This window comes from Coregonus lavaretus, assembly GCF_964263955.1.
Source record: "Coregonus lavaretus genome assembly, chromosome: 34".
NCBI lineage: Eukaryota > Metazoa > Chordata > Actinopteri > Salmoniformes > Salmonidae > Coregonus > Coregonus lavaretus.
The window spans coordinates 23,350,447-23,376,281 of NC_140021.1; the positions used below are offsets into that span (position 1 = coordinate 23,350,447).

Genomic DNA, 25,835 nt, shown 5'->3' on the forward strand with positions numbered 1-25,835 from the left:
CCCGTGTGGTTCTGGGATTTTTACTCACCGTTCTTGTGATCATTTTGACCCCACGGGGTGAGATCTTGCGTGGAGCCCCAGATCGAGGGAGATTATCAGTGGTCTAGTATGTCTTCCATTTCCTAAAAATTGCTCCCACTGTTGATTTCTTCAAACCAAGCTGCTTACCTATTGCAGATTCAGTCTTCCCAGCCTAATGCAGGTCTACAATTTTGTTTCTGGTGTCCTTTGACAGCTCTTTGGTCTTGGCCATAGTGGAGTTTGGAGTGGACAGGTGTATTTTATACTGATAACGAGTTCAAACAGGTGCAGTTAATACAGGTAATGAGTGGAGGACAGAGGAGCCTCTAAAAGAAGAAGTTACAGGTCTGTGAGAGCCAGAAATCTTGCTTGTTTGTAGGTGACCAAATACTTATTTTCCACCATAATTTGCAAATAAATTCATAAAAAATCCTACAATGTGATTTTCAGGAAAAAAAATTCTCAATTTGTCTATCATAGTTGACGTGTACCTATGATGAAAATTACAGGCCTCTCTCATCTTTTTAAGTGGGAGAACTTGCACAATTGGTGGCTGACTAAATACTTTTTTCCCCCACTGTATGTAAATAAGGTATTTCAGTTTTTTAGCTTCAATAAATGTAATAAAAAAACATTTCTAAAAACCTGTTTTTACTTTGTCATTATGGGGTATTGTGTGTAGATTGATGAGTAATAATTTTTATATAATCCATATTAGAATAAGGTTGTAACATAAAATGTGGAAAAAGTCAAGGGGTCTATGGCCAAGACCACACCTCCCGAGTGGCGCAGTGGTCTAAGGCACTGCATCGCAGTGCTAGCTGTGCCACTAGAGATCCTGGTTCGAATCCAGGCTCTGTCGTAGCCGGCCGCAACCGGGAGACCCATGGGGCGGCGCACAATTGGCCCAGCGTCGTCCAGGGTAGGGGAGGGAATGGCCGGCAGGGGATGTAGCTCAGTTGGTAGAGCATGGCGTTTGCAACGCCAGGGTTGTGGGTTCGATAAAATAATGTATGTGCTAACTGTAAGTCGCTCTGGATAAGAGCGTCTGCTAAATGACTAAAATGTAAATGTAAAATGTAAATACTTTCCGAGTGCACTGTATAATCAAACGCAAACAATTCACACAATGAAGATATGAAACAGTGAATGTGCACAAATTGGCGGGAGAGAGCGCATTCTGGAGAGAGAAGTGCATTGTGCATCTGGGCGCTGCATGGTCAATCCAACGTCTGCATTGGCCATGCAGCATTTATGGTGATTCGGCCTCTGCAGAAGTCAGGGTATTCATAGTTATTGCGCTTCGCGGAGCAGTGCAGAGCTGATGTGAAATAAGTTGTCAAGGAAGTAAGTTTGTGTTTACACAGGATGTAACACCCCCACCTACCATCAACCAATCATGTCAATGCGGAGCTATACAGAGCCCTCCGCATTGTTAAAACATTTGGGAGGCCATGGCGATGCGCTACTGGGCTCGATTTGGTCTCTGCATGCCTCTGGAGGCTCCGCAAATGCATCACACCCTCCATATGGAGCCCCTGACCACATTTTCGGATCAAGCATAAATTGACTTTTAGTCTAGGCCTCCGCAATGGATTGGTTCACTGAGATGGGTGCATATATATATATATACATACAGTGGGGAGAAAAAGTATTTGATACACTGCCGATTTTGCAGGTTTTCCTACTTACAAAGCATGTAGAGGTCTGTAATTCTTATCATAGGTACACTTCAACTGTGAGAGACGGAATCTAAAACAAGAATCCAGAAAATCACATTGTATGATTTTTAAGTAATACATTTGCATGTTATTGCATGACATAAGTATTTAATCACCTACCAACCAGTAAGAATTCCGGCTCTCACAGACCTGTTAGTTTTTCTTTAAGAAGCCCTCCTGTTCTCCACTCATTACCTGTATTAACTGCACCTGTTTGAACTCGTTACCTGTATAAAAGACACCTGTCCACACACTCAATCAAACAGACTCCAACCTCTCCACAATGGCCAAGACCAGAGAGCTGTGTAAGGACATCAGGGATAAAATTGTAGACCTGCACAAGGCTGGGATGGGCTACAGGACAATAGGCAAGCAGCTTGGTGAGAAGGCAACAACTGTTGGCGCAATTATTAGAAAATGGAAGAAGTTCAAGATGATGGTCAATCACCCTCGGTCTGGGGCTCCATGCAAGATCTCACCTCGTGGGGCATCAATGATCATGAGGAAGGTGAAGGATCAGCCCAGAACTACACGGCAGGACCTGGTCAATGACCTGAAGAGTGCTGGGACCACAGTCTCAAAGAAAACCATTAGTAACACACTACGCCGCCATGGATTAAAATCCTGCAATGCACGCAAGGTCCCCCTGCTCAAGCCAGCGCATGTCCAGGCCCGTCTGAAGTTTGCCAATGACCATCTGGATGATCCAGAGGAGGAATGGGAGAAGGTCATGTGGTCTGATGAGACAAAAATAGAGCTTTTTGGTCTAAACTCCACTCGCCGTGTTTGGAGGAAGAAGAAGGATGAGTATAACCCCAAGAACACCATCCCAACCATGAAGCATGGAGGTGGAAACATCATTCTTTGGAGATGCTTTCCTGCAAAGGGGACAGGACGACTGCACCGTATTGAGGGGAGGATGGATGGGGCCATGTATCGCGAGATCTTGGCCAACAACCTCCTTCCCTCAGTAAGAGCATTGAAGATGGGTCGTGGCTGGGTCTTCCAGCATGACAACGACCTGAAACACACAGCCAGGGCAACTAAGGAGTGGCTCCGTAAGAAGCATCTCAAGGTCCTGGAGTGGCCTAGCCAGTCTCCAGACCTGAACCTAATAGAACTTCTTTGGAGGGAGCTGATAGTCCGTATTGCCCAGCAACAGCCCCGAAACCTGAAGGATCTGGAGAAGGTCTGTATGGAGGAGTGGGCCAAAATCCCTGCTGCAGTGTGTGCAAACCTGGTCAAGACCTACAGGAAACATATGATCTCTGTAATTGCAAACAAAGGTTTCTGTACCAAATATTAAGTTCTGCTTTTCTGATGTATCAAATACTTATGTCATGCAATAAAATGCAAATGAATTACTTAAAAATCATACAATGTGATTTTCTGGATTTTTGTTTTAGATTCCGTCTCTCACAGTTGAAGTGTACCTATGATAAAAATGACAGACAAAATCGGCAGTGTATCAAATACTTGTTCTCCCCACTGAATATATGATACTGCTCAACTAAAAAAAATTAGGTCGACCAAACAATTGACCAGTCGACTAATTGGGGTCAGCCCTAAATTCAAGAGTTAAATTAAGACTCTAAAGAGTGAAATTAACATTCAGTGGTGTAAAAGAACCCCATCATTATCATATTTCCGAGCATGCTCTACTGCAGGTAGATTTTTTGAACTGTTTGTTTCAATAGCTATGCTTTTACATTGATTGATTCATTAATATTGTGGTACTCAAATATAAATAACATACTTTTGTAAACTATTCCAATCTGTTACTTGGACTTATTGCACCCATTACTGAAATGGTTGTTCCAATTTAAATGTTTAAGGTAGTCTCACATCCTGGTCTTCCCAACGCTGGCAGTCATTCTGAATGCAGGTTGCGTTTATATTACATTTACATCATTTAGCAGACGATTAAAATTCCAAATGTTGGCTATCCCCACTCCAATAGGAATTACTCATCACTTTACAAGCCAGCATAATGTGACTTGCAGTCCTGATGTGGCCCGTAAACCATGAGTTTTAGGACACTATATTAGGGTAAAAATAGGCCTTGTAAAATGTGTATTGTCTTTATGAATTTAATTTTAATGACAACATATCCATTTAGGATTTCACTTGGTGAGGGCCACTGGACTGAACATGAATTAATGCAACAACCATGTCTCTAGCACTAGCAAACACACGTATGGGTGGTACTGGTAACGCAAAAATTTACTCTTAAGGCACCCTGGGAAATATGCAAATAAGGCTTAAAACCCTACAGCAGGGCTATTTAATTCTGGTTTCTGGTTTTTGATTTTTGTATCATTCTTCAAAGAACTATCCCTAAAATGGTTCCCCTATGGCGTCACTCTCAATAACCTTATTTGGTTCCAACAAACCCTTACCCTGTAGATCTTCAGAAAAAAAGTTGACACTCCGTTTCACATATATCCACTCATATGGAATTCAGGACTTTATTGAGCAATAAAAAATATACACCAGGGAAAATATTTTCCATTTTCCGTTAATCCTTCATATTTTTCCATCCACGAAATCTGATTAAATTCTTCCGCATATTAGACCCATGATCCAAAAGGAAAACTGAAAAAAAGGGGCAGTCAGTTATTCAACAGTAAAAGTAGATCAGCTGGAATGAGTTCAAAAGCATTTCTGTTTCATTGTTTTAAAACGATTCGAGGAGGAGGATTGAGAGAGAGAGAGGTTTTGGTTTAACAGACGTTGTGACAGATGTTGAAAGGCTAGGGCGCCGCTGTCACCGCAACATCCAACTCTGCCACATCCATATCCTCCCCGTAGAGTTCTGCCAGTTTCTGAAATTCGGGCCCCCAGTCATCCAGATAGTTATAATCCCGTTCTGAGTGTGTTCCCGGGGAGTCCAGAGAGCTGATGGAGCCTGTGGGCGACCCTTGACCCTCGTATGCGTAGGTCTGGAGGGAGTCATAGGGAGGCCCGCTAGTGTCCATGTCTGCCTCCACTAGTCTCTGTTTAATAAACTTCTGCACATTCAGCTGGTCCAGCTCTGGGGGACTGTGGCAGCCCCGTGCCGGTCCGCCACATTGTCGGGCCGCCTGTGGCCGGACGTCCCGTCGGAACTTGAGCTCTTCGGCGGCGGCGGGGTTCCGCAGGGCAATAATGTCGAAGGCCTCGGTGTCCTCTTCGCCGCCGCCCTCGTCGTCGTAGGTTACCACGTTCTCACGCACGTCCTCCTCTGAGATGATGAGGGGCTCCTTCTTGCTCCGCCGCAGGGTGATGAACAGAACCACGATCACTGGAGGAAGACAAGGACAGATGCTGTGTCAACAACAACATCATCAACAACAACAATAATAGAAACAATGCCAACAAAAAAAACTGTGAACAGAATCACAATTGCTGTAAGAAGAGAGAAATGAACAGAGATATCATGTCAATAACAACGACAACAAAATGGTGATGAACAGAGCCATGATCACTGCAGAAGAGTGACAAGCAGAGACACCATGTCAACAACAACAACAATAATGGAAACAACAATGCCACACCAGAGAGTGATGAACAGGTAGAGACGCCATGTCAACAACTACAACAATAACGACTGTAATGGAAACAACATCAACAAAACGGTTGGTTTAACAACACCACATCATTATTGTAGCAGTCGAGACGCTATGATATCCAAGCCTGGTCGCATGCTAATTTCATGCACTGCATGTGGTGTTGGTATGTCATTTATTAAAGTCATAAAACATTTACATGTTTTGGGTCGTAAACAGCTAACAAAATAAAAGCTTTGGCTGCATCCCAAACGGCATTATATTCCCTATAAAGGGAATAGGGTACCATTAAGAATGAAGGCTTTGAAACATCCCCTCCATTTTATTATAATGCATATTAATTCCTGATTATACACAGAAGCTAGCGGAGCTGTAAATCAGTAATACACATTAGCCATCATTAGTATTAGCTGTGATGATGCTCTGAATGCAAGCTGCTAGGATGCTGATGAGAATCTTCTCATTATAGGCTGCGTCCCAATTGGCACCCTATTCTCTACATAGTTCACTACTTTTGACCAGGGCCCGTTCTTTATTTTTGCACATTACATATTTTAATGTAATGTGAAATTGGCCTCGTGAAATTATTGTCAAAACTGCAAGAGAGACTGTTCCAACTCCAAAGCAACTGCATGTGGCGCCGGAACCATTGACTTGCTGCATTTTTCTATTATTAGAAAAAGGTCTCCCGAGTGGCGCAGTGGTTTAAGGCACTGCATCGCAGTGCTAGCTGTGCCACTAGAGATCCTGGATCGAATCCAGTCGTAGGCAGCCGCGACCGGGAGACCCATGGGGCGGCGCACAATTGGCCCAGCGTCGTCCAGTGTAGGGGAGGGAATGGCCGGCAGGGATGTAGCTCAGTTGGTAGAGCATGGCGTTTGCAACGACAGGGTTGTGGGTTCGATTCCCACGGGGGCCCAGTATGAAAACAATAAAAATAATATGTATACACTCACTAACTGTAAGTCGCTCTGGATAATAGCGTCTGCTAAATGACTAAAATATAAATTAAGATGCTTGCTGGTAACTCTTAACTGGTTTGGACAACTCATGAGATCTCCTAAATATCTGTCGACTAGGTTGGACTCCTACAACTAAAGAGGCTTCATGCATAGCTTTTATTTTTACCCATTAGAGAAGGAGTAAAATGTCTCTATTCTAAGCACTTACAAAAAAATATATACTCTGAGATGCTTTGTGGATACACAAAGATACAAAGCATCTCAGAAAAGGTCTTAGGAATCCTGCTAAAACCTGTTTTAAAAAATCTCCCAGCTCAGAGTAGGTATTAGGATGATGTTAAGGAGTAAAATCAACTCAAAGGTTCATTTTAGCAGGTAATCACGACAGTTTGACGTACCGAAAAGGAAAGATGGTGATGACGCTCATTGACATTGTTGCAAATGATGGGGAATAACCAATCGCGATGAGGCATTGCAAGCTGTGAACTCTATAGCATGCTTCAGACATCCACTGTGAATGTGACTGTACATCAAATGTTGCAATGGTAAAACGTTTGATATCAATTTTGCCTGACACGATCAGTTTGCCTACTCTTAATTATTGCCTAATAAGTTGACATGCATAACCTTTTTTTAACCAATTCTGATGGTTGTTAAAAGTTGAATTTTGACAATATTACCGTTATATCAACACACTCGTCACTCCCGTTTAACAACTCTAAATCGCTTTGGCACAGTAGGCATCACGTCACTTGCCGATAATGTTGCATACAATGTTGCATCCAACGTTTGAAAGGTCCATCATTTTCATTGAACACAATCAAAGTTAACATAAGCCTTCAAAGTTAACATACCTTCAATTGCCCAACTTATAGGCATGCCCAATTTAGGATAATTTTTTACAACGTGATGTTGCGCTCCAAATGGATAACTTGAAATAACATTTTTACATTTTGTTACATTTTTAGTAATTTAAGTCATTTATTTTCATAATGTAGGTAATTAATAATCAAAAGAAAAATGTATTTATTTATTAGCCTAGTGGTTATAAGTATTTAAGCATATCATGTGAAATGTTGGGCTGAAGCTACTGACCCGGAAGCTTGGCTCGCTCACTCCTCCCAGACTTTTGGGAGGGTGGACAATGAGCTTGTCATAGCAGATGTACGCAATGTCCCCGCGCTCTCTGGCAGCTTTCATAGCTGGTATAAGTTCTTTACGCCTCTGGCGCACAGCTTCAGAGAAGTCCTCGTTGAGGAAGATGTTGGTTCCTCTCAAGTTCTTGGCTCTCTTCATAACAGCCATCTTGTCCTTGAACCTTTGACCACTATCGGCCTGGATCTGTCACCTGGGCTGGTTACAGGTTTTCCAAACCTGTGGATGTGCTCCACCTCAATCTTCCTATGATCCAACTGCAGCTTTTCGGTGTTAATATTTCTCACCTTCTCCTCAGACTCCACCCAGGTCTCATGTGGAGACTCTGGTATGCCATCCACAACAATGTTATTCCTCCTGGATTGGCCCTTTACATAGTCGGTTTCCCCAGTTATCTGTAATAATGATTCACAGACAGTGTTGATGTCATCTCATGTGGACTTACAGTTTGCTGTCATCTTGCTGCAAGTCTCTTTCAGGACATCCACCTCTCCCTGGGAGAACTGCAAACTGTTCTTAAGGTCTTGGACCTCTGTGGTCAGATCGTCTACTCTTTTGTTAGTTGATTCCACCAGTAGCTATTTTCCTGTTGCTGTAACAATTAATTTAAAAGATCACGCAACTGTGATAGCGAAATACTGTCCTCTCTATTACTCCAACCTTCTTTAACTTTGGGCGGCATGATGGTAGCAACGTAGGCTAATGCTCGTACTCCACAGAATTCCAGCCAGCACAGCTCGCAGGGCCGATGGAAACAGAAACAGACAGCAGGGATTTAAACAGCCAGAAGCCGGGGACTATCCCATCCATAAGGGCTAACGGCATCGCGGGATGTGTTCAAACTGTCAAGGAAACCTGGCTAGCTTGATAGCTAGCAGCTAGACTAGCTGTTTCGCCAAGCAGCAGCTCTTCAGACTTTAGGATTTGGCAGTGTCCCGGGATAGATAGTAGCGGTCCCAGCAACTGAGGACAACCACATCGCAAGATCCAAATTAAACAGCTAGGCTGTTTTCTCATTCCGCGTTCAGCCCTGGGCCCATATCCACAACGCATCTCAGAGTAGAAAACGTGTTGTTAGTGCTGTTAATAGAGACATTTTACTCCTACTCTTATGGGTAAAAATAAAAGTGATGCATGAAGCCTCTTTAGTCATATGAGTCACACCAAGTCACAGATATTTAGGACACCTCATGAGCTGTCCTAACCAGTTAAGAGTTTCCAGCAGGTGTCTTAATAGAAAAATACAGCGAGTCAGTGGTTCCTACACCGCATGCAATTGCTTTGGAGTTGGTAAAATAATGTTTTGATATTTCTATATGATCAATCCATAAATACTCTAGACCTGCAACAGTATCTCTTGCGCAGTATCTCTGAAGCGACGCATGCTATAGCGTTCACAGCTGGCAGTGCCTCATCACGATTGGTTATTCCCCAATTTGCAACAATGTCAATGAGAGTCATCACCATCTTTCCTTTGCGGTACCTCAAACTGTCGTGATTACCAGCTGATAAACTTTTCTGAGTTTATTTTACTCCTGGTTCAGAGTTTGTCATCCTAAAAAACTGGGATTTTTTTGTCTTAAAACAGGTTTTAACAGGATTCCTAAGACCCTTTCTGAGATGCTTTCTGAAAACGGGCCCAGGTCTCTCCTCGGTTCTAGCAAGACACACGCAGTAGTACACACCACCACACTCACTGTCACTTGCCTGCCACTCCACGAACCCAAAGGCTCTTTTAAGAGCCACCTCATCAATTCAAATAAGTGTGTGTTGTATGTGTGTGTGTGTGCGCGCTATGATGAAACTGGCTCTCATGAGGACCGCCACAGGAAAGGAAGATCCAGATTTACCTCTGCTGCAGAGGATAAGTTCATTAGAGGTAACTGCACCTCAGAAATTGCACAGAGTATAAGTAACAGACATATCTCAACATCAACTGTTCAGAGGAGACAGCGTGAATCAGGCCTTCATGGTCGAATTGCTGCAAAGAAACCACTACTAAAGGACACCAATAAGAAGAAGAGACTTGCTTGGACCAAGAAACACAAATAATGGACATTAGAACGGTGGAAACCTGTCCTTTGGTCTGATGAGTCCAAATTTGCGATTTTTGTTTCCAACCGCCGTGTCTTTGTGAGACGCAGAGTAGGTGAACAGATGATCTACGCATGTGTTGTTCCCACCGTGAAGGATGGAGGAGGTGGTGTGATGGTGTGGGGGTGCTTTGCTGGTGACACTGTGGGTGATTTGTTTAGTATTCAAGGTACACTTAACCAGCATGGCTACGATAGCATTCTGCAGCGATACACCATCCCATCTGGTTTGCGCTATTATTTGTTTTTCAACAGGACAATGACCCAAGACACACATCCAGGCTATGTAAGGGCTATTTGACCAAGGAAAGTGATGGAGTGCTGCATCAGATGAACTGGCCTCCACAATAACCCAACATCAACCCAATTGAGATGGTTTGGGATGAGTTGCACCGCAGAGTGAAGGAAAAAGCAGCCAAGAAGTCCTCAGCATATGTTGGAACTCCTTCAAGACTGTTGGAAAAGCATTCCTTATGGAGCTGGTTGAGAGAATGCCAAGAGTGTGCAAACCTGTCATCAAGGCAAAGAAATGGTGGCTACTTTGAAGTATCTAAAATATAACATGTATTTTGATTTGTTTAACACTTTTTTGGTTACTACATGATTCCATATGGGTTATTTCATAGGTTTGATGTCTTCACTATTATTCTACAATGTAGAAAATAGTAAAAATAAAGAAAATACTTGAATGAGTAGATGTGTCCAAACTTTTGACTGGTACTGTATATGCTGCCACCACCGTACTTCACCGTAGGGATAGTGTCAGGTTTCCTCCAGACGTGACGCTTGGCATTCAGGCCAAAGAGTTCAATCTTGGTTTCATCAGACCAGAAAATCTTGTTTCTAATGGTCAGAGTCCTTTAGGTGCCTTTTGGAAAATTCCAAGATGGCTGCCATGTGCCTTTTACTGAGGAGTAGCTTCCGTCTGGCAACTCTACCATAAAGGCCTGATTGGTGGAGTGTTGCAGAGATGGTTGTCCTTCTGGAAGGTTCTCCCGTCTCCACATAGGAACTCTGGGGCTTTGTCAGAGTTACCATCGGGTTCTTGGTCACCTCCCTGACCAAGGCCCTTCTCCCCCGATTGCTATGTTTTGCCGGGCGGCCAGCTCTAGGAAAAGTCTTGGTTGTTCCAAACTTCTTCCATTTAAGAATGATGGAGGCCACTGTGTTCTTGGGGACCTTCAATGCTGCAGAAATGTTGTGGTACCCTTCCTCAGAGTTGTGCCTTGACACAATCCTGTCTCGGAGCTCTAAGGACAATTCCTTCGACCTCTTGGCTTGGTTTTTGCTCTGAAATGTATGTGAAAGTAAGTTGATCTTATTCAGGCAATGGGTGCAGCCATCTTTGAATTAGTTTATTTGCGGCTTATAGTGAATGGCATTCTGGAATTGGTCAATTTTCGCTTGTCAAACATTAACAAACATGGCTGCCATCATAACGAATTTAGCCACAGTTAGCTTAGCTGACGCGTACTCTCTGTGTGTGTGTGTGTGTGTGTGTGTGTGTGTGTGGGTTACCTTCACCGACTCAACAGCACCCACCATCTTTTCCACCAAACTTCAAAAATCTCACTCCCACTGGACCAAACGTATCTTTATCATAACCATGTCCATCAATGCAAGGCTTGGGCTCCGAGCTCCTCACAACACTTTCTACCGCTTCCATTTCAACTCCAGAACTCGAACTGGCGTCCGGCTCACTCCGTTTGAACTTGACACCAATCTTCCTCGACATACCCTCTCCCTTGTTATTACTAGCTTCAACAGATTCAAACCCATCCTCTGCCTGCCTCAGTCTTTTCAACCTCCTCTCTATTTCCCTCCTATCCTGCTCCCTTAACCAATTACCCGACTCCTTCTGAAAATATTCAACTTTTCCAAGCTGAAATCTATTTTTAGCCTCCTCGAGAGACATGCTAAGCCCTGTACTACAATGTTGAAACTTCCTTCTCAAAAGTCATCGGCACAAGACATTTGCTTTTCACCAGGACGCTCAATCACAGATAATCTGTTCATAATCAGGGACATGCCTGTCAAGGCTTTCAAATGTGAACCTTGAAATGGTTTCCTTGGACCAGGAGAAAGCCTTTGATCGGGTGGACCATGAATATCTATTCAATGTGTTGTCTTGTTTTGGTTGTGGGGAGAATTTTGTGGCCTGGATTAAAGTGTTGTACGCTGGGTCTTTATGTATGGTCAAGGTGGGGGGAGGGCTCAGTAGGCCAGTCTGGGTAGGGCGGGGCATTCGCCAGGAATGCCCTCTGTCAGAGCAGCTATACACTCATTATTCAGTCCTTTCTGGGCCTGTTACACAGGAGACTACAGGGAGTGTGTGAGCCAGGCATAGGGTTGCGGATAGGCATAGCAGTGTCAGCATATGCTGATGATGGAGCAGGGAATACGGGCCCTGGAGAATAGTTTGAGGGTGTACGAGGGGGCGTCTTCAGCTATGGTAAACTGGAGCAAGAGTGAAGCTCTGTTATGTGGGGCTTGGAGGGACGGGCACCTCCACAGCTTCCAAGGGGGTTGCAATGGTGCTGTGAGGGTCTCAAGATGCTTGGGGTGTCTGGGCTCGGAGGGGTGGGTTAGGAAGAACTGTGAAGGAGTGTCACAAGCAGTGCTGTCAAGGTTGACGAAGTGGAGGTGGCTCCTTTCCCAAGTGTCATACAGAGGGAGGGTGCTGATCATCTACAACTTGGCAGCATCCTCCCTATGGCATAAATTGGCCTTTCTCAACCCGCCGGCTGTCTGCTTGCGGACTTGCAGCGCAAGTTAGTGGATTTTTTTCTGGTCGGGACATCACTGGTTGAGGGCGGGGGACAAGGCCTGGTGGACCTGGAGAGCAGGGTGGAAGGGTTCCGACTCAAAGCGGCACAGAAGCTACTCTACCACACTGATGTGGGCTGGAGGGAACCAGCATGTGCTCTATTGAGGAGGGATGGCGGTTTGGGGCTAGATCGGCAGCTTTTCCTCATCCGGCCGGACAGACAAAACATAGCAGGGTCTCTTATTTTTGTGCTGCAGTACTGAGGGCCTGGCAGGTGCTGAGACCCACACGAGAGGGGGATATGGCGCCTGGGCCATGGGTGTGGGAGGAGCCCATCTTCCACAACCCACTTATCCCTTTGAGGTCCGCTCATTCAGCCACCCTGCACGAATGTATAATGGCAGCAGGCATCAAGAGACTAGCAGACCTACGGCTGCCGGGGGGTGGAATCCACCCCCCCAAGAGATGGCACAGCAGGCGGGACTGACAAGGGCAACAGACCCGGTGTTATTATTCAAATGTGTGGTCTCTGTTTGCCTTAGGGTTGAGTTCGAGTTTTACAAAATGATCAACAGTGTGGAGATGTTTCTGGAGGTATGGGGGCTCAGGTGGGCTGTCTGTATGGCTGGAGAGGAGGGGCTGGATGTACGGTTGTAATGTGGTGCTGGAGGGTGTGTTGTATTGTACTGTGTTGTTGTGTACTGTGTAATGTGATTGTGTGGAGGTTATGGTGGCACACAATGCGTTTCTTTTGGGGGGTGGGTGTTTGTTGTGTTTTAAGTGTATTGAGGATGGCTCATTAAAGTAAGACCATCAGTCAGTCAATTTCTCTCACTCTGCAGTCTCTCACTCTGCAGTCTCTCACTCATGCGTTTGTTCCAAACAGTGATGATGGCCTTTAGTTGCTGGGTGCCTCAGTCTCTGACAAAGCCGTGGTGAGACTGCTGATATGAATATGCATCACCTTCACGCACCGATGTCCACAGACAATCAAGGGAGATGGGGTGAGTGGGTGATGGCGGATTCTGTCTCTTCACTGTCCTACCACTGTTCTGTTTGCTCTAGAGAGGCTCTTTGTTGGTATTTGGCTGTGGTGGCAGTGCCGTTTCCCCTTTGCTGAAAGGGGGAAACGGATGGTTGTATTCTGTGGCACATGAATTCTCTGTAATCTCTGATTATAAAGCATTTACTATACAACACATTCATTTAACCTAAATAGTGTGTTTATCCTGACTCTATGGAAATAGAAAGTATCAGAAAATCTCTGGACAGGTCTAACACAGCTCTATCCCCTTTCTATGCCACACTCTCTTAAGTCTCCGTGTCCCTTCCTTTCCCTCCTTCTATTCTCCTCTTAGTCCTTTTGTCTTCACTTATCCACTCCCCATCTGGCCCACTCACTAACTCTCTGTTCTCCACTTCTACATCATCCTGACCTTGTCCCTATCCTCCCTCATTCTAAAACCCGCTTGTGTCCTTCCTTACCATTCCATTCATCTCTCTCCCTCTCTCCTCGTCTGCCTGGTCATCCCTCCTTCTGCTGCTGCTCTACTCCCTACACTTCACCATGTTTCCAGGCGTTTTAACGCCCAAACCCTCAGACAAGATGCCCCCCAGGTGTTCCACAACCATGCCCTAAAGCGTGATGCCATCCAGGCGTGCACCCATACCCATCATCCCCACCTAAGTCGTGCACCCATACCCTCCTCCCTAGGCTTGATGTTACCCAGACAACACCTACCCAGCAAGATGACGATGCACAGCAGGATGGCGATCAGAGCCCCTGTGCTGAGGCCTGCTGAGGAGAGGAGGCCCCTCTCGTCCTGGCACGTCTGCACCCTCCCGTTCCACTGACATGGGCACACCCGCAGGGTCAGTGTGCTGGTGCCGCTCAGTGCCGGCTCCCCACCATCCCACACTACGATGGGCAGCTCATACAGCTCTTGGACCAGTCGGCTGAACCGCCTCCGCCGCGCAATGATGCTGGCCGTGTTGTCTGGAACGAGAGAGAGACAGAGAGAGAGCGGGGAGAGAGAGAAGAAATGCACTCATTAGGGCAAATTAGAGGAGAGGACTCATTCAGGATGACTCGCTACCCATGCTGCACTTCCCATTAGGAGAGATTCTGTCCAGAGCGCTCCACTCTAACCCACTTCCACAGATGGATTTTTAATGGAGATAGTGAGCAAATGTACTTTCACTTTGAAATAGAAAATGCTTCCATTCGACAAATCTAACGATATACACATACATGCTTCTTGTCTCTCTCAAGCTGGTAAATGTCTCTTTCGCTGTGTCTGTTATCTCTGTTTGTTGTTTACGTTTCTACCGGTCATAGTTCATGTCCGAGTCATTACAATAAACCACTAAATAAGCAGTTCACCTTGAACATCCATGAGGCCACTCTACAAATAAAGGTGAGACAGGAAGGAAAGAGAAATAAAAGAAAGATGGAAAAGGGGAAATAAAAGGAGGTATTCCAGTGGAGGTTGTGAGAGGCGCTGGCTCTCACAGAGGCACTGTAGTGTAAAGTAGTAGCTACCAAACTAGTGTTCCTAGACCTCCACCACCTCCCATTCCAATCTCTACTCCATCTATGAATAATTATAATGATTGACAGTCAGAATGACAACACGTACTTCAAGCTTTATTAACTCAGACTCGCAGTATCACATTATCAGCAAGAAAGGAGGGGGCGGGAGAGAGAGAGAGAGAGAGAGAGAGAGCTGTAAGATAAAGGGAGAGAAACCCGGGAGAGACAAAGGAACAGGGTACAAGAAAAGAAAGAGAGAGTGATGTTTGGTATTCACGATCATAACTTGCATATCTGAAGCCCAGATCTATGATAATATAAACTACATTAGAGCCTTCTGGTGTGCAGGGACAAATCAAAGGGTTCTATGTGGCACCCAAAAAGCTTCCCCCAAAGGGAAAAATTACAAAATGTCTATTGGTTCTAATCTTTTAACAATATTTACCATACAGTGGTGTAGGAGGAAATTCAGGCAGCTGGCAACAGAGAATATGAGTTCAAATCCCAAGTGAGCTTGACTCCCAACTAATCAGAATCACGCCCCTCATCATCATCATATTTCCCAGCATGCTCTATTGCAGTTAGATTTTTAGAATTGTTTGTTGCAATATCTGTGTTTTGCATGTACATTGATTGATTAATCAATTAATTGATCTTATGCAACACAAAGATAAATAACATACATTTTTCTAAACTAATCCAATCTGTTAGGTGGATTTACTGCACCCATTACTGAAATGGTTGTTCCAGTTTAGATGGTTTAGGTAGTCTCATTCCTTTTCACCCTGGAAGTTATTCTGAATGCAGATCGTGGGAATCCACTCTGGCTGGATTCGAATTGGAATTAAATATCACTTTGCCAGCATAATGTCACTTGATGCTATTTTTGCGTTAGCTTATGCTAGTCACCAGTGAAAAAACAACAAAGGCTGGTCTGCCAGCATAACCAGCTAGACCATGCAGTTCAGACAAGCTTGACCATACTGGTATGCCAGCATAACCAGCATCCGATCAGCTTGAAATGTATGCTGGTCTATGCTGTTTTTTACAGCATGGTCCATGTCATTATCCTCGCAAGAGGAGGGTGCTAGAGTATTGAAAACAGGGATGCCAATAATTTTGACCCATTTTTTTTTCTTTTTTTCGTTAAACAAAAGCTCTTTCTCTGAGCAATTGTATTAGTATAAAATAATCAATTTCCCAGTTTTTGGGAGCATACAATATAGCTTCATATTTGTATTTATTTTATACAGCCTTTTTTGCTCGTCTTTATCAGGGGTGCCAATAATTATGGACCTGATTGTAGCTAGGACTATTGACTGTTAATTAATGTGTGTGTGTGTGCGTGCATGTGTGTTTTTTGAGGTTGCAAGACTACTGTGTACCTTTGGGGATTCCCCCTGGGTTTGTTAAGCACAAGTACAAACCACTCACTGGCAAATAGCTTCCTTTTTATACCAGAGCCAATTCCTCTGCTATAGCATTTCCATACAGAGTGATAGAGATGTCACTTATGCAACTCATCTTTCTTTTTTTTTTATCCGTGTGAAGTTATGAAATTAAGAGAGTTGAGAGCCTTTACAGTTGGTAAAAAACTTTATTGGAAATGGTGATGAGCACCAGATAAACAGATTTCAAATGTGTTCTCTGGGGCTTTCTTTCAACATTGATGAATCAGACATCAACTGGCAGCTTTCTCACTAGTAGCTAGACTTAGGGATCTATTCAATCCATATCGCGGAAATTCAGCATTACAGTGTGATTTAAATTGAAAAGCAATGTTCCCGCGTTAGCGGAGACTACATTCATGGTAAATGCTGCAGGTGTCAGCTCAATAGGAAATTACCTTTCTTCAGCGATACAGAATGAATAGAGCCCTAAGTATTTTAATGTCTAGCTGACTCAGACTCAAAATGCATCTACCTCATGCCTCGTGCAAATAGATGCTTTTTATGTATGCTTTTTGATATGAATGTCTTAGTGTCTTACCCCAGTTAGCAAACCAAGCACATTTTGGAGTTAAGAATTATTGTAAACACTGGATTCTTACAGTACTCTATGGCACAAATACTCCCAAAGCTATACTAGATAATCGTGTCTCAAATGTTAGATAGATATAGAGCACCAATGGCAAATTGCTGTATGAATGATACATAAGCTAATTAAAATCCCAAATATTAATGGCTTGACAGCGCTGCTTTCTACCAAGCTGATTAGCTTGTATAATAAAAGGTCCTCTGTATGAAAAGCCTTCACAAATCTATTGATCTATTAAAATAACTGGGTTGTTTAGAGAACATAGCCTTCTAGTTAATTAACAGTAAAGAAAAGCAAATGTCACCACAATGATGTGGCACAGAAAACTGGGATCAGAGGGATGTAATGTTGAGTAATTGTAAATTCCATCGGGAAAGGCAATGTCTGTTTATCTTTTTTTTTTATGTAGATAATGTACCAAAATGTGGGCTACATTGCACTACTTAACCGGCATTATTTGAGGCAAGCCCCAGATACTGCAACTCACGATTGCATTGTGTGCATCAGCTGTTGTCTTACATACCTCTTTCCCATAGACATTGTTAATGAAACACTGCAACATAAATTACGCCATGGCTTTTTGATTTGAAATAATGAAATAGAGCAATTTAACGAATCCTTCTGAGAAGAACAGAGAATAGCACACAATGGAATTAAGGTTTTCTAATAGCTTTAGAGATTCAGCAAAGATGGGGCTGCAAGCAGACAGGAGAAATGGGCCTCTGAAGTATCCATAACGCTTTAAGGGCTGTTTTAAAACGCACAAACGTGCAGTCAGCTGAAACCAGAGACGACATAATACCGTTAACAATAGCACCATTCAAAACGTATCACTTTGCCAGTGTGTTTTCTTTAACCTAGCTTTTATGGCTAGAAGTGTAAAAGTGTTTGCAGCAGCAATAACTCAATGATAGGGCCTAGGATTTATCCCAAATGGCACCCTATTCCTTATATAGTGCCCCATGGGCCCTGGTCAAAAGTAGTGCACTATAAAGTGAATAGGGTGCCATTTGGGACGCAGGCCAAAAAATGTGTCTATGAGGACATTTTGAACATAACAGGGAGAATGGAGGAGGAGAGAGGGATGAGGGAGGAGGTGTTGAGGGAGGGGGGAGGAGGGGTTGTCTGTTTGAGGGTGTGTGTGAGGGATTTTCTTCAATTTCACGACAACAGAGGGGAAGCATTAGGCGTTGGCAGACAGACATCCACTCCCATTGTCTGTAGTAGTGCAACAGGGATGAAAGAGCCTGCTCTAAGTGGCGAGAGCTTACTCTACCCTGAAAAAAAAAAGGTTCTTCCTCAGCTCTTAAGGTTCCTTGGAGAACTCTTGCCCGATAAATAACCTTTTGGTTAATTTTGGGGTTCTTGACTTGGCGTCTACGGTTCTTCCGAACTCTAAAAGGTTCTTGAAATATATGGAAGCCTGCAGATGTCCCTTTCATAGCACACAGCAAATTAGCCAGTGTTAACTAGTGTATATTTTTTGTGTAACATTTCTAGTGTTGATTCAAGAATAAAATTACAACTATAATGAGTTAAATTAACACTCAGTGGTGTAACATACCCCGTGTTGGTGTTAATAACCAGCGTTGAACCAAAACCATGCCCATCATGTCATATTTCCCAGCATGCTCTATTGCAGGTAGATTTTTTGAATTGTTTCAATATCTGTGTTTTTGTAAATTGATTGGTTCATTAATCTTATTCTACTCAAATATAAATAACATACATTCTCTAAACTATTCCAATATTTTACTTGAACTGTTACCGAAATGGTTATTCAGTTTAGATGTTTAAGATGGTCTCATATGTGAGGATTTCTGAATGAATTCTGAATGCAGTTTGCAGGTGAATAATATTTCCAAATGTTAGATATCCCCACTCAGGCTAGCTTCAGGAGTTACACATCACTTTTTGAGCAAGCAAAATGTGACTTGTAGACCTGATGTGGCATATAATGTGTTTCAGGCCACTGTATTAGGGTAACACTAGGACATCAAAAGACAGCCTTACAAAATATGTATTGTCTTAAAGAATACATTTGAATGATATTCACATAGGAACTCACTTGGTGAAGGCCACAGGACTTAAAAGGAATGAATGCAACAACCATGTCTCTGTCACTAGCAAACACAGTCATGGGTGGTACTGGAAACTCACACGCAAATTCACACGCAAATAACCCTGGGAAATATGCAAATAAAACCCTACAGCTGGGCTATTCAATTCCAGTCCTGGAGAGCCTAAACATTCCTGGTCTGGGATTTTTCTATGGTTCTTCAAAGAACCATCCCATGTATGGTACTTCAGAGACCCTAAAATGGTTCCCCTATGGCGTCGCTCTCAAGAACCTTATTTGGTTCCAACTTGCACCTTTATTTTTAAGAGGGTATCAAATGCAGTACAGAGTCAACAGTATGTGCAGGGTGGGTTCTATGCCTCACACACTCTGTCTAGCTGCTTACACTGTGAGTAGAGTACAGACTGAAAATAACCTTGGTAATAGATTGTGACAAGAGACCCCTTTTGAAACCTGCATTCTTTCCCAACAATGCAGAGTTAAAGATAATAAAAATATTTTAAAAAATGAAAGTGACATCTCAGTACGACTAAACAAGAAACATGCTTTGTTAATGGATAAAGAGACATAAAAGGGTAAAATGGCCACGTGAAGAGAGAGAGAGTGGGAGTCTCTATTGCAAACAAATGGGAATAGGAACAACTGATGAGTTTTTGAGGAAGGAACTCATATAAACATATAAACAGAAAGTGAATCCGAGACAGTACTCCTAATTACGGTGGAACCGTTCATAAAGGGTTCTAGGAAGAACCCTTCAAAGATAAAAGGGTTATCGGTAGAACTCTTCATTCTATGTAGAACCTTTTAGAGGATAAAATAGTTCTTAGTAGAAGCGTACATAGAGGGTTAGATATAGGGTTCTAGGTAGAACCCTATTTTTTATAAGAGTGTATTAGTGTGTATTAGTATAATTTAATCATCATTAAGGCACTCAAATCAAGCCAAAATAGACAAAGATAAGATATAGGCACATTTGATAAATATTTCATACATAAACACATTTTGACCACTGTTTTCAATAGTGTGCAACTGCAGCCTGCAAGTTGGGGCATTGCTGCATGTGAGCATTCCTGCATCTGCAGGAATGCCCCCCCGAGCATCCCATTGGGTCCTTCATGAATACCCTCCCTTGAGCATCCCATTGGTTCCTGCATGAACATCCCCCCCAAGCACCCCATTGGTTTCTGCATGAACAAATTATTATAGATGACATCCCACACCCCACAGCATAGCCTTTTTGTCTTCTACCAATCAGGTGGTTGTTCGACGATAAACAAAGCTACAGACATCATTGATCACATGCTTCCAACTGATTATAGGCTACTAAAGCCAACGACTTACCACTGCACCACGTTGTTATAATGAAAACAATGGAGAAAAAAATACCTCAATCTGATAATCACATGCTGCTAATTATTGTGACCAGAAGATGTCTTACTAGTTAGGGACACCATGTGCCCGCCTGCTGTGTACCAGCCTAGCTAAGCTAGCACACAGTGTCCTTTGTTACCGCCTGACGAACACCTGCCCTCGCCGTCGGGAAAACAGTGCCCGACAGGCGGGGATGAAGGACACTGTCTACCGGTATAGAGCTAGCTAGCGACAGTTTTTGCCCCCGCCCCTTCTTCTGTGGGGTTTATCGGCAGCTGGCATCCAACTTTATTGTGCCAGCTGGAGCGCCCCTGCCTTCTGCTTGTCCTAGCTTAAAAATGGACCAATAGAATATAAAGAGGAGTTCCTGCAGATGCAGGAATGCCAACATGCAAGAACGCCCTGAATTGCAGGCCGCAATTGCACCCTTCTCACTTTTTTTTTTTACCTCAACACTAAACACTCCAGACCAGTCAGTACTTTTGGTTGTTGACCACCTCCAGGGAAGGTAAAGGTTGAGAGGAAGTGAGGAGGGTCTGCAAGTGCCACTTGGATAAACATGGTAAATCCAGTCTCTGGGCTAGGTTTATAAAGGTAAGGTGGACAGAGGAGGCTGATGGTACAGAGCTAAGGTACTTTAAGGGCTGCATCCTAAATGGCACCCTATTCCTTTTATAGTGCACTACTTTTGACCTGGGCCCATAGGGCTTTGATTAACAGTAGTGCACTATATAGTAGAATAGGGTGCCATTTGGGACGCATTCCTCATCTCTGGGCTGTATAATGGAAAGGTGGTCAGAGGAGGTTGATGCTGTGGACCCAAGGTAGTATAAAGGCTCAACAGCCTTATCTCCCATTATCACATTGATTTTCTTTCGCTTTTTTTTCCTTCCTCTTTGTTCCTCAGGGATCCATCCAGAGATCTGTGAACTCTCATCTCCCAGGGCTACCTACCTATTGGGTCTACCGTCTGCAGAAAAGAGTGTAACACAGAAACCAACCTGTGGGTCTTAGCTAGCTAAAGTAAGTAGCCTATCTATCCACCTGACACTCACCCCTTACTGCCAGTTGCCATGGTAACTATTCACCGCTCACTCGGCCTCTGCCTTAGTACACAATACAATAAGGCAAGTGGTAGAGCAGTACCGAGAGAGAGGCAAGGACTAAAGCAAGTCATCTGTTTGGCAACAACAACGGTCCCAAACGTTCTATTCCAACCCTTTTATGGCACTCTAATGTTTTGAGTAAATCACATAATATGAGCCCTCATTGATATTTCGGTCCCTGAAATGTCAACAGTGCCTAACTGTGATGTTTGACAATCAAAATCTTTATATTTACAAGTCGCAGGTATCTAAAGATATCTGGTATTGAGTGGTTGAATGTGAAACCTTGGGTGGAGGTTTAGCCAAAGGGCAGAGCTAGAGAAAACTCATAAGAAATGCACACAGACGATATTGAATGCAATAAATACCTTCGTTGTCCTTGAGGGTGAAGTTGGGGTTGACAGGGATTCCGCTCAGCAAAGAGAAGGAGAATCGCTGGCCGTTTGCAAAGTCATCCTTATCCACTGCAGTGATAGTCTGAATCACCTGTTGTTTACCAGGAGAACAACAAGAGGAGAATACATCAATAGCTAACTAATAATGAGTCATGACCTGTCTTCATATTAAAAACAGTGCTAACCAAAAATGAAGCATATTTTATGGTCGGCTGCTCATAAGATGTAGGATCGTAATTTGACCTTAATTGTCACAGCAAATATAATCCTGCAGCAACAGGATTTGAACGTTTATTCCATAATAAAAATGTGGTCCTCTGTAGCTCAGCTGGTAGAGCAAGGCGCTTGTAACGCCAAGGTAGTGGGTTCACCCATACACATAAAAACATTTTTATGCACGCATGACTGTAAGTCGCTTTGGATAAAAGTGTCTGCTAAATGGCATATTATTATTATTATAATGTTGCTTGATCAGTGGTTATGCTATTAGCTGGCCAAAAGTAGGCTACATGAAAAGTGCAATACTGTTTCAGTGAATTTATGTAAATCACAAAGCTTGTCGGCATTTCCTGCAGTGCAGTAAACTTCTCAGCAACAAAAGAGTGATCAAATTAAAGATCCTACATCTGTATGTTCATGCATAGCTAACAAGTGAACATCCAGAAGTCAGTCCTCAATACTCAAAATGACAAGAACCACAGTTTAAAATGTTTGCAGCGGATATATAATTCACAGTTTTGTTTAGTTATTCTGATCACATGCATCAGACCTATGCATCATGCATTATCATCTACTTAACAAATACCTTGACTGTGTCTGAAATGACACCCTATGCCCTATATAGTGGACTACATTTGACCAGGGTCAATAGATCTCTGGTCAAAAGTAGTGTAATATATAGGGTATAGGGTGCCATTTCAGACGCAGCCCCTGTCTCCTCAAAACACTTCTCTCTGGCAACCATCTGTTGTCCTCACCGTACATTTCTTTATGTGATGGAAGCTGAATTGCTGAGGGCCTATATATTCCAGAACGTACTGCTCCAGCCTCCCAGCCAGTTGGAGTTAGCATCAAAGGCCTGATGGGTGCTCTCATAGATGACCCTTCTGCACTGTTGTCAGCTTGTTACCCTTAATTGGTAAGAGGCTGAGAACCAGCCCAGGGAGAGGCACCCCAGGAGAAGGCTGACCCGGCAGATCCTGCCACTGTGGGTAACGTTTTGATGTGCACAAATGTTTTGAGGTGCACGAAACTGCTACCGCTTTGAATGCCAGCCTATTTAACTGCCAACATGTAAGGCATTCAGAAACTTACATTGGAATTAGAGTACAAGTGCTCCTGGGCTGCTTAAGAGCTCTTATTAAAGGGCAATCAGAAGTTGCTACATCCATTTTTAGGACTTTAATGAATTAATGATATGTACCCATTGATTCTTGAAGAATGTATAAATACCTCATGAGCTTAGTTCAACTGTCGTACCCCATCAGAATCCTTGTTTTACTTGAATGGTTGTAAACAAAGTAAATGTAAACAAACACTATACAGCCTCAAAACATGGTTAAAACTAGAATTTTGATATCATGGATGGTCAGTCCTTGCATCCATAGCTCTGTCTATGAATTTGAGAGTGGTTGGGTTATTCCAAGAAAAGAGTGCATTTTGCATCCCTTGATATTTTAAGTAGAAATTGATCACCAATATAGCATTTTTAAAAGCCTATTATACATAGAAAGTATGTGCCCTTTAATGTAGACCACATGGAGAATTCAATAAATCTGTTTTTTTTATATGAATAAAGACTAGCTAGTGCCAAAACTCTGCATTTTGAAATGTCCCTTGCTGCACTTTCTGTGACTTCTAGGAAGATTTAACTCACTCAACCACAAAATGTCTCCAAGTTTTCCCCATTATTGTAAAGTCCTACACTGTAAACCTTTTCCTGTAAAATGTGTTTAGTGATTCCTTTATGTCTGTCCATCATTTTAAATGTCCCGAACTGTCATTCTGATTCCCATGTAAAATACCTTTTTGAGTGACTACTAAAACATCACCGATAATATATATATTTGTTTTTTTTAAAGAATTCTCAACATTTTTCAAAGCAATTTCTCTAATGTCAAACTACCAGGAACTCTGAAAAGACCGACCCAGTGGGCAGGGAACTAGAAGGCTAAGTGGGCAGGGGGCTCACCTTGACTGGCAGTTCTTTGAAAATGCCTATGTCAAGCAACATGGACGCAGTGAGCAGTGTTGCAGGATATTATCTCAAGCAAATTTGCTGATACACAAAGCAACTCAAACAACACTGAAATTGCATGCAACATCCAGTCCTGTCATACATCACATCATGGTTTCACAATTATTATTTTTTGGTTATTGTATTAGCATCAATATAGACAAAACGTGGGCTGTATAACAAATGAAGTTGGCAGCACTGTTTATCATGCTAGCTAGTTCATCTTGGAGAATTTCAATTAAAACTTTACAGGGTGTAGTCAGGGTACTTGTCATTAAATATGTATACTGACTATCAGATAATGTTGATATACTGTATCATGACTAACAATGACGTCAAGAAGATTGTATGACTTTTCCGTTTGGCATGTCTCTTGATATAATGACATGACAACTGTTTCAGAGTTTTAGGCAACCCTTCCCTAGCTAGCCAGTTACTATCTAACACCAGACACAGATGAAGCAGAAATCTATAAGTATCTTTGCCTTAGATGAATAGGGTAAACCTCTTAATTATATTTGCTGACACACTGCAGTCAAATTTTGGCACTACTAGACTAGCTACCTAGCTATGTAAACAACGCCCCTCTGTGAACACGCCTGCTGCGATGTTGGTTACAAGGCGGTACTTATTTGAATTAGGTACGAGAATAAGACGTTACCATTGGTGCATTAAAATCTGCATTGCTTGCTGTTTGGGGTTTTAGGCTGGGTTTCTGTAAAAAGGTCTTTATAAATAAAATGTGATTGATTGATTAAAATAAGGCTTTTTGTGATATCACAAAAATACCTTAATAATCCTGCCTCTATCCCGCCTCCTGAATCCAATTGTTTGACACGGGGGAGAAGACCAGTAACTTTATGATCAAACTTTGTCAATGTGAGAAGCAACAGTAATTTTTCATCTTTGGCAGTCCTACTTTGGTTTTTATCCAAATATCATCCAATGATTTCATTCATCCATTCAACTACCTCAACTAGCCAGTGCCCCCGCACATTGACTCTGCACCGGCACCCCCCTGTATATATAGCCTCCCTACTGTTATTTTATTTTACTTCTGCTCTTTTTTTCTCAACACTTTTTTTTTTGTTGTTGTTTAATTTTTACTTTTTTGTTAAAAATAAATGCACTGTTGGTTAAGGGCTGTAAGTAAGCATTTCACTGTAATGTCTGCACCTGTTGTATTCGGCGCATGTGGCCAATACAATTTGATTTGATTTGATTTGATTTTGACTGTTCGGGACCTTTAAGGTCAACCCTGTTTCATGAGCTGAACTCTCGTTTTGAAATGGTGAAACTATTCCTTTTTTAAATATTTGTTAACACTTTATTTGGATAGTCTACAGACTATCAGTAACATTTCAACTAACTATCTACTAACCATAACCCTTGCCCTAACTCTAACCTTTATTCTAAACCTTACCCTAGCCGTAACCTTAGCAAGCAGTTGTTTATCAACAGATAGTCAGTTGCTTATCAGTAGATAGTTTGTTGATAGTATGACCAGTATAGTACCAGTATAGGTATAGTATGACTATCCATATAAAGTGTGACCAAATATATATTTTTAAATACATATTGAACATCTATTAGTGAAATCATAGTGTAAAAGCAGGTGAACTAGTTCTACTCTTTTTGGCAATTTTCTGGTGTTTTGTGGTGGAAAACTGAGCGGGTTGAGCATAACACGTCAACCCTGTTACCCACGTGTCAAACTCATTCCACGGAGGGCGAGTGTCTGCGAGTTTTCGCTCCACCCTGGTGCTTTACTAATGAATTAAGGTCACTAATTAGTAAGGAAATCCCCTCA

General features: G+C 42.8%; 1 protein-coding gene across 1 annotated transcript in view; it reads right to left on the reverse strand.

The window, feature by feature from the left end:
* Positions 1-4,495: 4,495 nt before the first annotated feature.
* The window catches only part of LOC311108905 (cadherin-18-like), a gene marked incomplete at both ends in the record, with an annotated part of 152,120 nt that continues 130,780 nt past the window's right edge, over positions 4,496-25,835 (reverse strand). Inside the window, 3 exons of the mRNA XM_084151696.1 lie at positions 4,496-5,025; positions 14,009-14,263; positions 21,763-21,880. Coding sequence (XP_084007822.1) covers positions 4,496-5,025; positions 14,009-14,263; positions 21,763-21,880 — 903 coding nt within the window. The remainder of the gene's footprint in view (positions 5,026-14,008; positions 14,264-21,762; positions 21,881-25,835) is intronic.